Consider the following 15,144-nt stretch of genomic DNA (forward strand, 5'->3'; position numbering starts at 1 on the left):
GATGTCACGTGTCCCGGCGCTATTTGCCGAAATTATGCACAGCTGTGCGAATTGATGCGGTTGTAAGGGCCCGAGGGCTGTTATATTCTGTTGCTACGCGACAGTGAGTACTTTGTAAGCTTCTCCGTATGTGGCTTGCCTCCGCTGCGATTTTGATTGTCAGGGCTGTATTAACAGCGGTACCTGTCGTAACCTGGCAAGTGGTGAGGGTGGATTGACAAGCTCATCGGAGATATAATAAAACTACTGTTAATACGTCTTCTTTATCAGTCCACGAAGTAGACTCGCTCTTGTTCCGTCTTCTGGAACATCGCTGGGTGCCCGTCACTGCTCACTTGGTCGATCTGTTTAACATTTTCCTCTCAGAAATCATGTTCTAATTAGTAATCTCGTTTACGTGTTCGTGAAAGGAAATAAATTATCAAGAATTTTTTCAGAGAAATAGCAACAAGTAATTGATCTCTGTTGATGTTTTCTCACGCTGATTCAGCTGTGGAGAGTTTACGGATTCGAATGCTGTGGTGACGAGGAACGGATTTGGTAGGAGGTTGTTTTGAAGATTACTGTCGTGCCATCTGCTGTAGAATGAGAGAGTCTACGAGGGCCGGATACAGTAAAGGGTCTGAACTTACACTTAAGAACGGGACACTAGGATTTATAACGAAAGGCGCGATTCAACTCATTCAGAACGGACTTCAGTGACGCCCTCTTGCAAAGACAGTGACCAACCTTGTTACAGTCCACAGATCAGGAGAAAATCCCAGCTAGGAATTCGATATACGCGCATGCGCAAGATTTCGCGGCGAGTGACGACCCATCCTAAAAGCATTCGTTCCACAACCACTAAACGAACAACAGACGACAGGCTTTCATGTGTTCTAATGTGTACAGCTTTAAGATTACCTCACAGAGGCACAGCGATTTAATCTAGAATATTATCGCAACACCCACAGAACACATTACAAGTGCACTCACTACACGCTACTCTTAACTGCTTGATGTTTTCAGTGTGTGTAGTAGCGTAAAACTCTGACGTATCACACTCCCCACCAATAGCAGCCCTCTAGTCCAGCTGATAGTAAACATTCCCCCTGCACCGACCGGAAACGACTTCACTCAGCAGGGTTTTTCTCGTGGTCTGTGGACAGTAGCTTCTCATGAAGGACCCTGCTTTCGCGGTGTTAATTGTTTTCCCACGAAAATTTTAAATAATGTTTTTTTAAATAAGCGAAGCCGTGATGACCCATTCGGCTCCAGTCATAATAACAGAAGAAGTTCCTTTGAATTCTTCATCACATTTCCTCTAACCTCTGACTTTTAAAGTTTAAAAGGAATTGGAAAATGCTACTTTCACTCTGCGCGTGGTCAGTCGGCAGATGTCAGCAGCTTCCGCCCCCCCCCCCTCTTGCCTTGCTGCAGAAACAGTGACGTAACAAAGGAAAAGAGTAACTAACCTACATTTACAGCGCAAAATTGTTTCACATAGCTCGTAATGCATTGTCAGATGGATTAAAATTATTGTGTTAATGTAAAAGAAAAGTGGTTCGATTTTACAAAATGAAGTCTGATTGTTAGATTATATTGCTTCCTCTGTTATAATTAAAATGAAACGATTATGCTTATTTCTAATTAAAACGTGAATAATATATTCTTAAAGAGGTTGGATCTGATAATTCGTAGTAAGTGAAATGAACTGCCCTTTAATATGTGAAACTTCACACACATATTTCCGCTCGTCTCTCGGAATAAAGAATCAGACCTAATGAGCGGAAGGCAATTAATTAATCTTTCGCAGAGTTCAGACGCCTGTGAGTTTTATTACATTAGCCACCGAACACCCCGCCCTGTGATATGATGTAACCGCGTAAATTACTGTTTCATGTTCATGAAACAGTGGCAATTGATTGCAGCTTTATTCGCATCCGACGTAGAGTTTTCTGAGCTGTCTTGTCGTCCAGGTAGTGTCGCGTTTGTTACTTTGGAACAATTTGAATGTGGACCCATCTGTCAGCCCCCCCCCCCCCCCGGATATGAAACTTGCGTCTGAAGTGTTTATAATAGGTTTTGCAGCCACAGTTTGAGTAGATGGTTCGGAATTATTTGTGACAGACAGACAGACAGGTGTGCCTAAACGTCTGTGTCTGCGATCTTCTGAAGGCCTCTTTCACCGCACAGCGAACTTCGTGGCAGTTACCGACAGAGTGCCCTGTATTCTGACATTTGCTGGGTCTGCAAGTGTCAGCCTGAGGCTCCAGTCCCTCTGCCCCATGAGAATGTCTCCGGTGCCCATGGATGGGAGTTTGCATGGCCCCAAAATCTGCCAGGACGTGGAGGCTGAGAAAAAACTTTCCTCGCCTCTGACGGAATTCTTACCCCGGTCGTCCGACCTGTGACCCTAAAATTGATCTTAGAGAGAACCAAAACGTGAATGCGTCGAGTGGGTTCAGTCGACTCAGGAAATTGTATAATGGGGGACTTTTTGTTGAAGGCTGTTTTGCACTCCCGCAAAAACAGCTGAATAACTTTACAAACACGTAAACAACAGGGTTCGTTATGTGCACAACCCGTTAATGTAAACAATTTAGAATCACTCTCTTGTGTTTCATTTGATCCATGGTCACAGCTTCTGTGACAACGAGCCGCTACTCAAGTAAAGTGTTATCGGTTGAAGAAACAAGACAGAGGCATGTCGATTCATTAATGTCTGTGCCGCTCTTGGTAGGAATCCTTTACAGTTGACAGGTTCTGACGTCGTCTGTCAGGAGTTCAGGAATGCTAAAATTGCTTGTGGTGCCTTAACTGGCGAGGCAGCGCTGATAACATACTCATTTCTTTGATCAATAAAGTCGCGGTTACATGACTAGCGCCGGGTTCAAATCTAGGCCCGGCGAACGGCTATCCTGACTGAGGCTGTCTTCAGTTGTTACAAGAAAATTTCGTCATAGTGCCTTGTATTAGGACACGACCGCTTCCTTCCAAATACTTTTCAATCCATTCATTATTAATTCATTCGAAGCCAATGACAGTCTCCTTAAATTAACTACAGATACAGTGAACTTCATTATCGACCAGTTTGCCAAGTATCGTGGCCTAATTCAAGCAAATGAAGCCAGTAGTTTGGGAATGTCCGTGAAAGTTTCGTCTAAACAGTTCGATTTCTGGTTGTGTCCTTACGCCGAGTCCGCGCATGCGCGTACTGTTGACCGCGACAAAGAATTCTGAAGTTCGTATGTGGACGCGACGGGGAGCAGCGAACCGAACGGGAGCGAACGTTACATCATCAGAATCAGTTCCAAGTTCTCCTCCTTGCAGGACGTGCCTTGATTGTACACGGTTACCAGCCAAAGACGTATTTATGATGTCTGCATGGAGCTGGCAGGAACTCATTACACGGTTTGAGTATTCGCTTTGGGATAATATTAAAATTGATTATAAGCTAATACATTATGAAAGCTTTGCCTGGTCTGCGTATAGTTTCTTCTAGTACTCATTCCGATTGCAATTAACGTGTCAGATAAAAGCGCGGTGTGCCTACCGGTTATCAAAAGCCCTCCGGCGTTCTTAATCGCGAAATCATTAGTAACACTCTGTAAAACAGAAAACGCGTTTGTAGCTCAATGTGTTTGATCTTCGATACATTCTCATTTCAGGTCAACATTCGCAGATTCTGTAAAACACCTTTGTTATTATGGAACTTAGCAACTAAGGAAACAATTTTGCTAAAATTAGTAACATTTCACATCAGATAATAATTAATGTAGCCTGTGTCATACATAACCCACTTCCTGGTCTGCTGGCCACAGATTTCTTTCAATGCTCTGAAAAATGTTTTTGAAACAGTAATTATCACACGAGAGAGTGTGGTGCAATGTTCTATCCGTCCTAATAACAACCGGCTCTCTCCCTGTATGCAGGACATTCAATTTACATTGCCAAGGCCGATTTGTTGTAGCTTTTTGGTAACTGTAGTTAAACTTTTCTACAACTCCAATATCAGGGAAAGAAATGCTTATTTCGGGAAGAAATGACAGCTTTTCGTCTGTTGTAATCGCTTTTTTCTGTGGCAATTGAAAGTCGCTAATGGTACGGTCTTCCGAATTTTCCGCGTAAAACTTCTCTCCGCTTGCGAAAATGAGGCTGTACTTCAGTCAGAAACGAAGCCAATGGAGTACACGCACTTTCGAAATCACCTTGCAATTTTTCGAAGGCCACTCAATTGGTGCAAGTGTTCATTTGCTGAAGACACAGAAATACTGTCGCAAATCTGATCACGTTGCACGTAAATAATTGTTTTAATTCCTTTAAATTCCAGACAGTCGCTTCTTAATGACGTCTGTATTTTATGTGTTAATTACGCAGGGACATTGTGTCGGGTCTCAGGCGCCGTTTTATGTAAAAACTTCCTCGTGTCCTGTAACATGTTTTCGTATTATTCTCACTGTAAACAGCGATTATTTCCTTAAACGGCGTTAACCAGTTGATCTATGTAATGGTGAAGTGTGGTGTTTTCTTCGCGGTACGGACTGAATTCTTAAATGCCATTTAGACGAACTTCGACTTGGAAGGGTTAATTAATTATCAGAATAAACAGCGATTATTTCCTTAAACGGCGTTAACCAGTTGATATTTTTAATGGTTAAGAGTTGTGTTTACTTTGCGGTACGGACCTAATTCCTAAATATTATTCAGACGGGCTTCAGCTTCAAAGGGTTAAAATTTTTAGCTTCGTTTCTCCTTTAACTTTATTTAATTTGCTTTTAGCAGCAACTTTTAATCAAACGGATAAATGTGTTTGCATTTGGGTTCAAATCTGGGCCCGATTGAATATTTTTTGTGGTTTTCCGTGGCCCATCCTGAAAAATGTCGGGACAGTACATTAAATAGGCCAGAACCGTTTCCTTCTGTGTCCTTTCCTGTATATTCTAAGTTACGGACAGCGTAGTTAAGTAAACCGTACATAAATACATCGGTTTTTTGTGCGTGGCGGCGTTAACTGTTAGGCGCTGCTTTGGTATGCAACCTTCTACTTCATGCTCACTTTTTTAACCACGTTTTATTTCCACGCTCCTTAAAGTCTTTTCTCTTTTGTGTTATTTAACTGTGTCTGACCTCTACTGAGTCTCTTTTATACTTTTCATGCGAATTCTATGCTTGTTTCTCCATGTTTATTCAGATATCGTGCCTATTTATTCTATTTTCCTTGCTTTTAACTCTTAGCACTTAATTCCTTCACAACGCCGTGTTAGAACGCCTTGTGAACATCATTTTATCACATTCACTTACGTTTGTAGAATGTAAGAATCACAACACGACACCGCGTGGTGTGCAGTTAACGGCATAATTTAGAATAAAACCAGTTGCTCTGGATTTTACGTTTGCGAGCCGCAGGGCATTTCGTGCTGGTGTGCGTCCAATACTGAGTCTTATAAGTGTATTTCTTGAAGAGAAAATTCTCATTAACAGCGCTCGCCTGCTGTTTTATTGACACGTTAATTTGACTTTGTGTTCCGTTTCTTATCGTAGATGCAATTTTTATATTGACGAGCTGATTTTCTGAAAATTGACAAATAATATTAAAATTTAAGATTCTTATGGCGGCGAATATGAAGATGGTTGTTTTCTAGATTGTCGATTGACGTATCAGATGTATTTGCTATCATCGCCATGATGATTAAGGCAGCAGGTACCTATGAAACGTCGATAAACGTCTACCAAACTACAACCCAGAGAACATCCATCTTCATAATCATTTGATTTTCATGTTTTTGGCAGTTTCTGCAAGTCTTTGGGAGAATTAACTTTTGAACAAGGTTTGTGGGGCTGCCTATTGAACCATTACTGATGGGATCCGCTGATGACTGCCCTCTTATTTAAAATGCAATTAAACGTGTGAATCGGTCGCTTATCTGCAGGTTTCCATTTTAGCTTCGAAACACACCATTAAACTTTCAGTAATGCAATTCATAAGCCCGATAATCCTCTGACAGTATTACCATGGCAGCGGTATGAGAGGCGCACATGGTCCCATAAGGTCGAAAACCGCTTAGCAGCGTTACCATGGCGACTGTTTAGGAACAGTACAGTGGCTGATTGTTTCATGAGCTGCTAGCTTCCGCCTCCGCCAGGCGCTGTCGAGATACTCGGTAACCGGGATGTTCTTTGAACACACATTAAGGCCGCTAGACCTCAGTGAGGTGAAAGTTCGTAAGTTACTTACACACTCTACTACTTTAAATTCTTTGGAATCTATCGCCATTTGTGTAATTACCGGCGTACGATGAATTTAATACACAACTTCTGTTAGTCACTTCATACAATGAAATCGTAAATGTGGGGCAATCATATTTTACGTTTCATAAAAGAAATTATCGTAACAAATCTTCAATTTTTTTCAAGCTGTGTTGCCAAATGTCATTTCAAGACCCAGTTCTATCAGGCGAGGCTAATTACGACGTTTGTAACCTTAACGATTTCACGTTTCCTTCCTGTCTATATAATTTCGATTGTAGTTTGTTTAACGACGCTGGCAGTAGCTACAACTCGGAGCGTTGGAAGATAAAAGTGTAATGAACTTGAAAGGCTTTAGAAGGAAGCGATCTTGCCCTGAAGTAATATTTGGAGTTTTACTGGAGGGACTGAGGAAAAATACGAAGAACTTCAGTCAGGTTATGCGGTGTCCAGATCAACATTTGAGCCCGGGGCTTCTCTAAGACGAAGCAGGAGTGTAATTATGCCAACTGCATCGTTCGAAATGCACGAAGATGGTGGTTTTTCGATTTGATGCTTCAGAAAAATGTGTAATGTGCTGGCGAATCGGCACATGGCAATGAAAGCATGAAGTACCGAAAGAAGGCTAGAAATGATTCGAATCAGGGGAACTAGGACACACATTAATGTTCCATAACACTGGTGGGTACGGGGGTGAACAGCTGGGGCAAAGAATCGCCCGTCGTCCGCCGTCAAGCTGTCCTCCGACGAGTCTACGGCGGTTCTAGAACGGAGCATCGAAATAAAGTGAATGTCATCACGAGACAGCTTTCTCTCTCAAGAGAAAGCAGAGTCTTCGGACAAACATTTCGAACCCTGATGAATGTATTATTCTGTGCGTTTTCCCGTTGTATTTTACTGCTGCGTCTTTTGAGACACGATCAACGCTGCCGTGTCGGGCGAAGATCTGACAGTCCCTCGCACAATATAATGTTCATTAAGGTTTATAATTTCTCGAGCTTCGGGACAGTTTTCGTTAATTTGTGTGAACACGGCGTTTCGGAAGCCGGACGTGTTTCTCTGTCGAAGTGAACGCAAAGCAGCTCCGAAGAAGTGACTTGTCTCAGGAACCGGATTACTTCGTCGCCGACACTTAATAACTCTTGCTGTCGTGTTCTTGCATCGCTGCGGCAGAGGTCAGTGAATGTTTTCACAGCCTTTCTAAGGAGATCTGAACGCGCGAGTAGGAGAGGTTGCCTAGCGGCATTTACCCTTATGACGTGTAAGAGCGTGCTCATTAATAACGCAACATTGAAAGTTCCATCAGCAAACGTACCGACCGCAGTTGTCATTTAATCGAGATGAGAAAATCACATCGCAGTTTAGAAAAGATACGATGCCTGTCATATGTCACAAGACCTAAACGAACGCGTAATGGAGATGCCCGACCGCATGTTTCGTCTGAAAAACTACCGATGAGATTTGATAAGTTTGTAATGAAGTAATTCGGTCGTAAATACGCCGCGTTTCTTACGGCTTTAAAATCTTCAGGTCCCTGGCGCACATGCGCCTGACAGTTTATAAGACGCGAAACTTCTGTTTGAAAGTATTTAACAAAACACGAGGAACGCTGTTTCTACTGGTATTTGAACTGTTACAACAGATTTGAATCTGCGCATAAATGAACATCAAAATCAATTGAATAAAAATTTACTTGGATATTATCCATCGTCTAGTAATAAAACGTAAAACGACGTTTCGGAGATGGGGCTCTATCTCCGTCTTCAGGTTCCTACTCAGTTGGGCCCACTAGATAGAGCTAATCCCTATCTCCGGACCTGGAGATAGGGATTAGCTCTATCTAGTGGGCCGAACTGAGTAGGAACCTGAAGACGGAGATAGAGACCCATCTCCGAAACGTCGTTTTACGTTTTATTACTAGACGATGGATAATATCCAAGTAAATTTTTATTCAATTGACTCTTCACCATCGTCAAGAAGTTTTAGATTTGAACATCAAAATCACTGAATTATTAGAAGTCGCAAGAGACGAAGAGACGCGTGCTTCCTACTTCAGTGCAATACTCTTGTCTTGTGATTGGCCCTGGTACTTCCGGCTAGCGCTGCATTACAGATTCTCACCAACACGTAACTCATCGCACTATGATCGGATAACCTTCTTCATCTTGTATAACAATGATCGAATAAAAACTTCCTTTCCCAGGTTATTGGGAATTATTTCCTTCACCATTTCCTTACTCAGTCAATGTCTCATCTTCCTGTGGGACATGAAACCTTCTCTGCCACCGCAGACGTTCAGGGAATGTCGATCCACGTGCCTTAACCATTTCATTGTCTAAAACATTGTATAAGATTTCCTGTTTATGACCGTCCACATAATTCCTAATACTGGCCTCAGAAATCACTTCTCAGATGTCTATAATCCTCCTCGCAGATTCTGTGCTCTTCGTCGTAATGGCTGGCCTGTACAGTGCGAGGTGTGACACCTAAGATTCCGAATGCCCCGTAAAAGTTGTTTTTAATTACTTGCACTCTAATGGCTGCTGTGGCCTTCGAAGTTGTCTCCTTGAGCACCAGTACACTTTAGTGAGTCGGTGTTTCTACTGCTCAAAACATTTCTGGAACGCTCTTCGGGATGGTCGTCGCTTGTCCCCGAATGTCGGTTCTGTCCGAAAATCTGTGGCCCTTCAAAGCGGTCGTTACTTTTGGGAATAGTCAGGCCAAATATGGTGATCATGGCGGATGGTCCAATATAAATATCGAGTTTTTGGCCAAAAACTCCCGGACAGCGAACGTTTCAAGAGCAGGTGCATTGTCGTGATGCAAGATCCAAGCATCAGGGCAAAGGTCAGGACTTATCCGATGAACAGCCTCACGTAGCCTTGACTATATTTTCATTTAACTACGCTGGTTCATTGTTCGACCTTGTTGAAGAAACTGAAAGTGAACAGTGCCCTTGTGACCAAAAGCTGTCCTCCACGTCTCCTCGACCCTCTTTAAGCCTCTTGTGCCACTCAGAGACTCTCGATTTCTTCATAGCATCAGCACCGTAAGTCTCTGTTAACATTTGCAGAATTTTAGTCGCACAAAATCCGGTGTTCGTGCGTTGCTCCAACGACCAATCACTCGTCTTTCCGCCGGGACTACTCCACGCGACATATAAGCGTGCATTCTGTGAACTTAATTTCACACCTCGTACATTTTAAATAGTGAGTTGTGTCTCTGGCCTCGTGGCTTTACCAAATGCCTTTTGGTAACTCCGTTTATATTACAGCTCTTACTACGTCCGTGGTAATTTTATACGTAAATGAGATTAACGTTTTATTTTATCTGTAATTTAATTCGCGTTTTTCGTGTATCTTCCTTTCAGTACCATAGGTTATATATGTCAGTTGATGTCCTCATTTAATATGTTTTATTTCAGTTAGAGACGTTATATTGCAAGTCATCGTAATTTTCTGTCAGAAGTACTTTGCTCATCAGCGAATAAAACCGAGTCTCTCCTTTTCATTTTAACACTTTCTAGTCTTCCGATCTGTATTTATGTAAATAATGAGGGCGGTGATGGTCAGCATTCTTGTCACAGACATCGATGAAATTCTGAAGGGATTTCAACATAAAAGCTCGCCTTGTATTTCAGTACTAACGTAGTGTTATCACGCAAGACGTTAATTGTTTGGAAAATTTACAGTAACCTACGTGCTTTCAGCACGATCCATAATTCAGCGTGTTTCAGTCTTTTATATGCGTTTACATTTCATGAAAATAAAGGAACTAGTGGTAAATTACGTTCCCCCCTCCTTTTTGCATTGTTTCGGTGAATATTTTGTTGCCTTGCTGTATCTAAATACAGCAAGACTAAAATGTAGAATGTGTAATTTTGTCTGGTGTATTGCACGGATGTGAAAAATTCGGTCGTGATACAGGGTGATAAAATTAAACTCACAGTAATGGCCGGTGCCTTGTGAGTGGTCACATGTAACCAAGAGCACACTCTAGTGTCGGAGGGCAGACGTTTAATTATTCACAACCAGCAAAGAAGCATTCAGATTTCAAATACGCGAGAATAAATACAAAAAAAAGGAAGAGAGAAAAAATCGTCGGTGGTCGTTCGTTAAAAGAGAAATAACTGGCGTCTCAGTGTGTGTGAGCGCAGGAAGGATATTTGGCGGCTGTACCGCGAGAGACGGACTTTCCGCTATGCGCGAACGCTGCGTCCGTTGCAGCAGACAGCCCCGGGCCAACGACGGTATAAGACGAAGGAGTTTTTGTAATTCATTACGACATTCACGTATGAATCGGTGCTGATTTATGTAGGACATGGATAAGATTACAATAGAGAACCTTTTTTTTTTATATGTCAGGTATTCACCGGAGGAGTCAGAGGAAGTTTTTAGGGAAATGGAGTTCTCCAGAGAAACAGTTTTGCATAATGCGATTCCACTTGGTCGCCCGATAGGACTTTACTGCATTGAGTAGCCGTAAGAACCTCGAGTCTTATATAGTTTGCGTAATCTTGTCAATAAAGTAAGAAGAATTTGTGTCAACGGACAGGAAACCAAAATGTCAGCGCATTGAAGTAAAAAAAAAGTAGGACAGTGTCCGATCGCAGCTTGCATGTCTCTTAAGTACCCTGCACAAGAAATTGGAGGTAAGAGAGACAGCTGCAAGATTATTGAACCTATGACCTTACGCTGTTTGTGGTCATGAGGCCCACTTAATAAACTCAGTTTCTGTAAGTAAGTTCGTGGCGTCAGATTGAATCTCAAGTTGTCATGGTTTTCCGGCCGAAGCTTTGTCTTGCATAAGAGGATACGTGAACACACAATACACCGCAGTGGTAACACGAACTATCCACATATTTTACTCAGACTTCTGTAGAAGCCGGAAGTCGACATTTTGGTTTTCCGCATATTATTAACACGCAGGTTATTGTCAATATATCTTCAGGGTTCTAAATATTGTTTCAGTGGGGCATTTGACCCCCGGGACACTTTCTCTTGAACGTATCTCACTCTTCCTGGCGAATTTAACATTTAACACGCGATGCTCCGCCGTGGACCTATTCATGCCATCTCGCAGGACGCCGTCACACGTGAACGTCCTGTTGTCACCGCTCGCCGTGTCGCCTTGTCCTCCCTGAACTTGGAAACTGTGGCAACCGTCGCTTTCCCTTAATTACGACAGAAGTCGCGAATATCTGCGACGGTATGAGACTTTCTGTTTTCGCAGTCTGTCGCCGGCGTCCTAGAACTACACGCCATGCAAATAAAGGTGCCCACGTCCGTGTAGCATTCTCCGTGGGCAGTTGTGCACAACGCCGAGCGGGACGAGGCTAGAACGCGACTCTCTAAGGTGGGGGGTGGGTGGGGGGGGGGGCTTCGCTAGAGTTTTGACCTGTAAGCAAAGTGACCCACTTTGCGCAGTCCTACACTGAATCCAGCTGAGTCTGCTGCCCCTTGATTCAAATTGTGTGCTCCGACGATATGTAGTCTGGGCTATTGGAAAAGCTTCGTTAAGTAAATTAATTAATAAATAAATAGACTGCTTAAATATTGCCTTCATGTTTATTTATTGCACGTGAAAGTAACAACGGTCCAGACATTATACGTTGCACAGAGCTGTAAACTAATTTTCCTTGCATCTTGTTTAATATTCTCGACAACGAATAGTACTTGTAATAAACATTTAAGAAAATAATTAACTGTATTTATCATACGGACGGATTTTCTTTCAAAGAAAGCTCAAACTACACCGCCACACGATCGATATCATCACTATCAACCTGGCAAGACACCGACTCGTTCCTGCCCCAGAATTCGTCAGGACGTTGTCGCAGTCGGTCGTCTTTCGGACGTTTCGGAACGTAGCGTACCGCGAATCTGTTTGTACTTGTAGTTTCAAGCATTCGTCAGTGCATTTCCCGCGCGTAATGCGTGCTAAGTATCTTATATTCCTTCTGTGAACTTTACAACTGCGATCGTGGTCTCGTCTTTACACTACATTCTTTGAATAAAGGCGCTTGGGTGGGGCTTTGCTTATATATTATATATTCTTATTATTGTAGGCTATCTTTCCGTGATAAAACAGAAAATGTCTCATTTTATTCGTTCACGATTATGACGTCAAGTACGGGCAGCTGGAATGCACTTTTTTCTCTCCGAGATTTGTTTAAAATGAGCTCACGTAGAAGGGAAATCCCGGCGGCGCTGCTGAAGGTGGGATATTTGTCCTTTGGAGTGGTATAATATTCGATAGTTCTATTACTCCTTGCGTTTTGGCAAGTTTTCTTTAAATTTCGTGGTGCAGTGTGAATCGGGCACACAAGGCGTCACCGTAGACGCCGTGGTTTGTTCATCGACGGCTGACTGCAACAAAGTCACTGAACCACAGACGAACGACGGAAGCTAAAATCATTTGAATTTGCTTCAGATTGAATGCCTTGTGTGGCCGTGATTTTACGTTATTAGCAATAATTAATACAGGATTTTATGCAGTTATATTATTTTTAAGTCTGTTGGTTTCCGATGTGGTATTATAAAAATGTTACACGGGTGAAACATCAATTGGATGTCAAGAATTGAAATGCGATATGATGTCCAGGCTTCTTCTGCAATGTTAAACGCGAGGGGAAATATAACTAATTTTCACAGTTTTCTTTAAATGTGAAAATTTTTAGAACGTACTCCGGAATTGCCCTGCTAATGGCATGGTAGTTATGTCAGATTTCCAGAAGTTTTGTTCAGTTTGTGCAACACGGCCTCAACGTGCTATGAAGACAAATACTTTAACAAGTGCGTGCCTCAGCCTATAAGTCGAATTTGAGTCGCGAGGTTTACACCGAACTTTATGAGGGGAAAATAATTTTCGTTGTCCTTATTGGTCCAGTGAGAGCTATTTTACATGACTACGAATCATTCACAGGCACTGAACTGCCTTAGCAGTGGTACACTGAATTAAACTTCGGTCCTAAAAACTGACCGTCGTACAAAATACTCGTATTTTTATGTGGCAGAATCAGTGGCCGTCTAAGATACGCGATTTTTTTTTCGAAACTTCCTTCGACGTGCCGTGTGTCGACTTTGCGACAGGATCTTCAGTAAACGAACATCAAGGCGAACGGGTTGCGTCCGTCAGATTGCGAAGAGTGCTTGATCTGATTTGAGCACTACTTGAAGTATAAGTCCGAATTAATGAAACCGATTAATTGCACGCGACCAGCGCTCAAGTGACAAGAGTTGCAGAGTTTGCACGCATGCGCACAATAAGCTTGAGCCACGTCAAAAGTTGCTCGTAGCATGGAAAGTGTAACGTTTGTTTGAGACAGTTCTGGCATATCGCAACCTCCAAATGTAGCAGCATTAACATATAACAATTTTATGAGGGTTACGTGGTCAGTCAAACCTCCAGTCGATAAGCCGTATCATATATTTTTTTCGAAACATATCTTGTCGAATTCTTTTATATTGAATTAGCCATATTATCCGGGATTTCCTGTGACTCGCGGCCTCTGTAGCAGGACTTACCGTGTTTGGACGAGATCTGCCGAAATGTTACTGGCTTGTTCAGTGAGAGAAATCACACGTTCGTGTTCATCAAGTTAAACAGTTCATTCGCGACATTAGTTTGGGAGAAAACTTCCCGGCGGTTGGCAAGACTGACTTCTTTCTTTGGTCTAGAAATTACTCGCTGAGTAACAAACGTGTCCTCTTTTGGATCCTGCTGTAAGCCAGCTCACTGCCTCAGAAATTCTTGTCTGATGTGGACTTCAGAGATGGAAACGTTTGACGAAGTCTCTCAACATTTAAGCAAACCATTCATCGGCTATCGGAGGTAGCATTACGGGCTGACACGGAAATAACTGCTCCAGAGGAAGTTTTTTTAAGTAGGAACCGGCGTGGAAACTTCATATTAGCCTTCCACGCTTCATGGCCTTGTAACCTACCTGGTCTATCACCTTTAGGTATCCCTTTAATTCACCCTCATGAATTCGATTATAAACAATATTTTAAAAATCGAAATTATTAAATTTCTGAGTGCGATTTTAAAGGAATGCGTTCAACGGAAAATATTAAACAAAATTTTGACCGACGACGTTTGAGCTCCTGAGGCTGTCAATTAATGAAGCCCGTGTCCAGGGGTGCCAACTGAATACTGTACTCACTTGCAGATGCGATGAGAGTGGCAACGGCCAGCAGCGCCGGTCGGAACAGCATCGCTCCGGTCTGAGGACAGAGTAGTAACTGAGGCAAGCAAGCGACAGGCCTCGCTCTTGTAGCGAGGGGCAGAGAAATCTCTCTGCCCCTCCACTGACTGACGTCTTACTCTCGGCCCAAAACAATTGGACCATGTCAGACTGACAACTCGCGCCTAGACACCGGCACTGACTCGGAGGTCTGCTGTTCGATGTCAGGGACCACGCACGCCTTCTCGACGCGTTCTCGCTTTAAAAGTCGTCAAAACCTTGGAGAAATGAGTTATTAAAGTAGTGAAAGTCCACAATTATGATCTTTTACTCAGAAGATCAATTATTCAGCCAATAGGAAAGGGTTCAACGCCCATATGTAAGATAGGGCTAAAACAGAACTTGGATCGGTGTCCGAAATTAATTTGCGATAAATTATTTCAATACGTACAAATGGATACACGTGCTACCGAATCAATGCGCTCACAAACTTGCAGAGAGAGTCACAGCCGATCTTCATAAAAGACTGGGCAGTGTTAAGAAAATATTTACATGGAACATTGAACTAAAGAATGTACAGTGTATTGTCAAGAATACTAAGCAGCTGACAGGTACATCACGTGAATTAAATGTTAATTAAAATATCCTAATAATGACTTAAACGCTGAGCATTGGTGATGTGGAAAGCTTAAAGTTTAGTTTTCTTCAGTTCTTGCGGCCTTAGGCCCACT

The 15,144-nt window shown here is 42.6% G+C and overlaps 2 protein-coding genes across 4 annotated transcripts in view; one reads left to right on the forward strand and one right to left on the reverse strand.

Moving 5' to 3' along the window:
* Positions 1–14,502, reverse strand: part of LOC110826556 (protein Skeletor, isoforms D/E) — a 60,105-nt gene extending 45,603 nt beyond the window's left edge. The window contains exon 1 of the mRNA XM_087349759.1: positions 14,393–14,502. Coding sequence (XP_087205885.1) covers positions 14,393–14,444 — 52 coding nt within the window. The 5' untranslated portion in view covers positions 14,445–14,502. The remainder of the gene's footprint in view (positions 1–14,392) is intronic.
* Positions 1–15,144, forward strand: part of cpx (synaptic transmission protein complexin) — a 482,383-nt gene that overhangs the window by 38,351 nt on the left and 428,888 nt on the right. The gene's annotated exons all lie outside the window — the stretch shown is intronic.

The sequence above is a fragment of the Zootermopsis nevadensis genome, unplaced genomic scaffold (genome assembly GCF_977971745.1).
Source record: "Zootermopsis nevadensis isolate Lab colony 2312 unplaced genomic scaffold, Znev_1.0 Znev_ptg000016l, whole genome shotgun sequence".
Classification (NCBI taxonomy): domain Eukaryota; kingdom Metazoa; phylum Arthropoda; class Insecta; order Blattodea; family Termopsidae; genus Zootermopsis; species Zootermopsis nevadensis.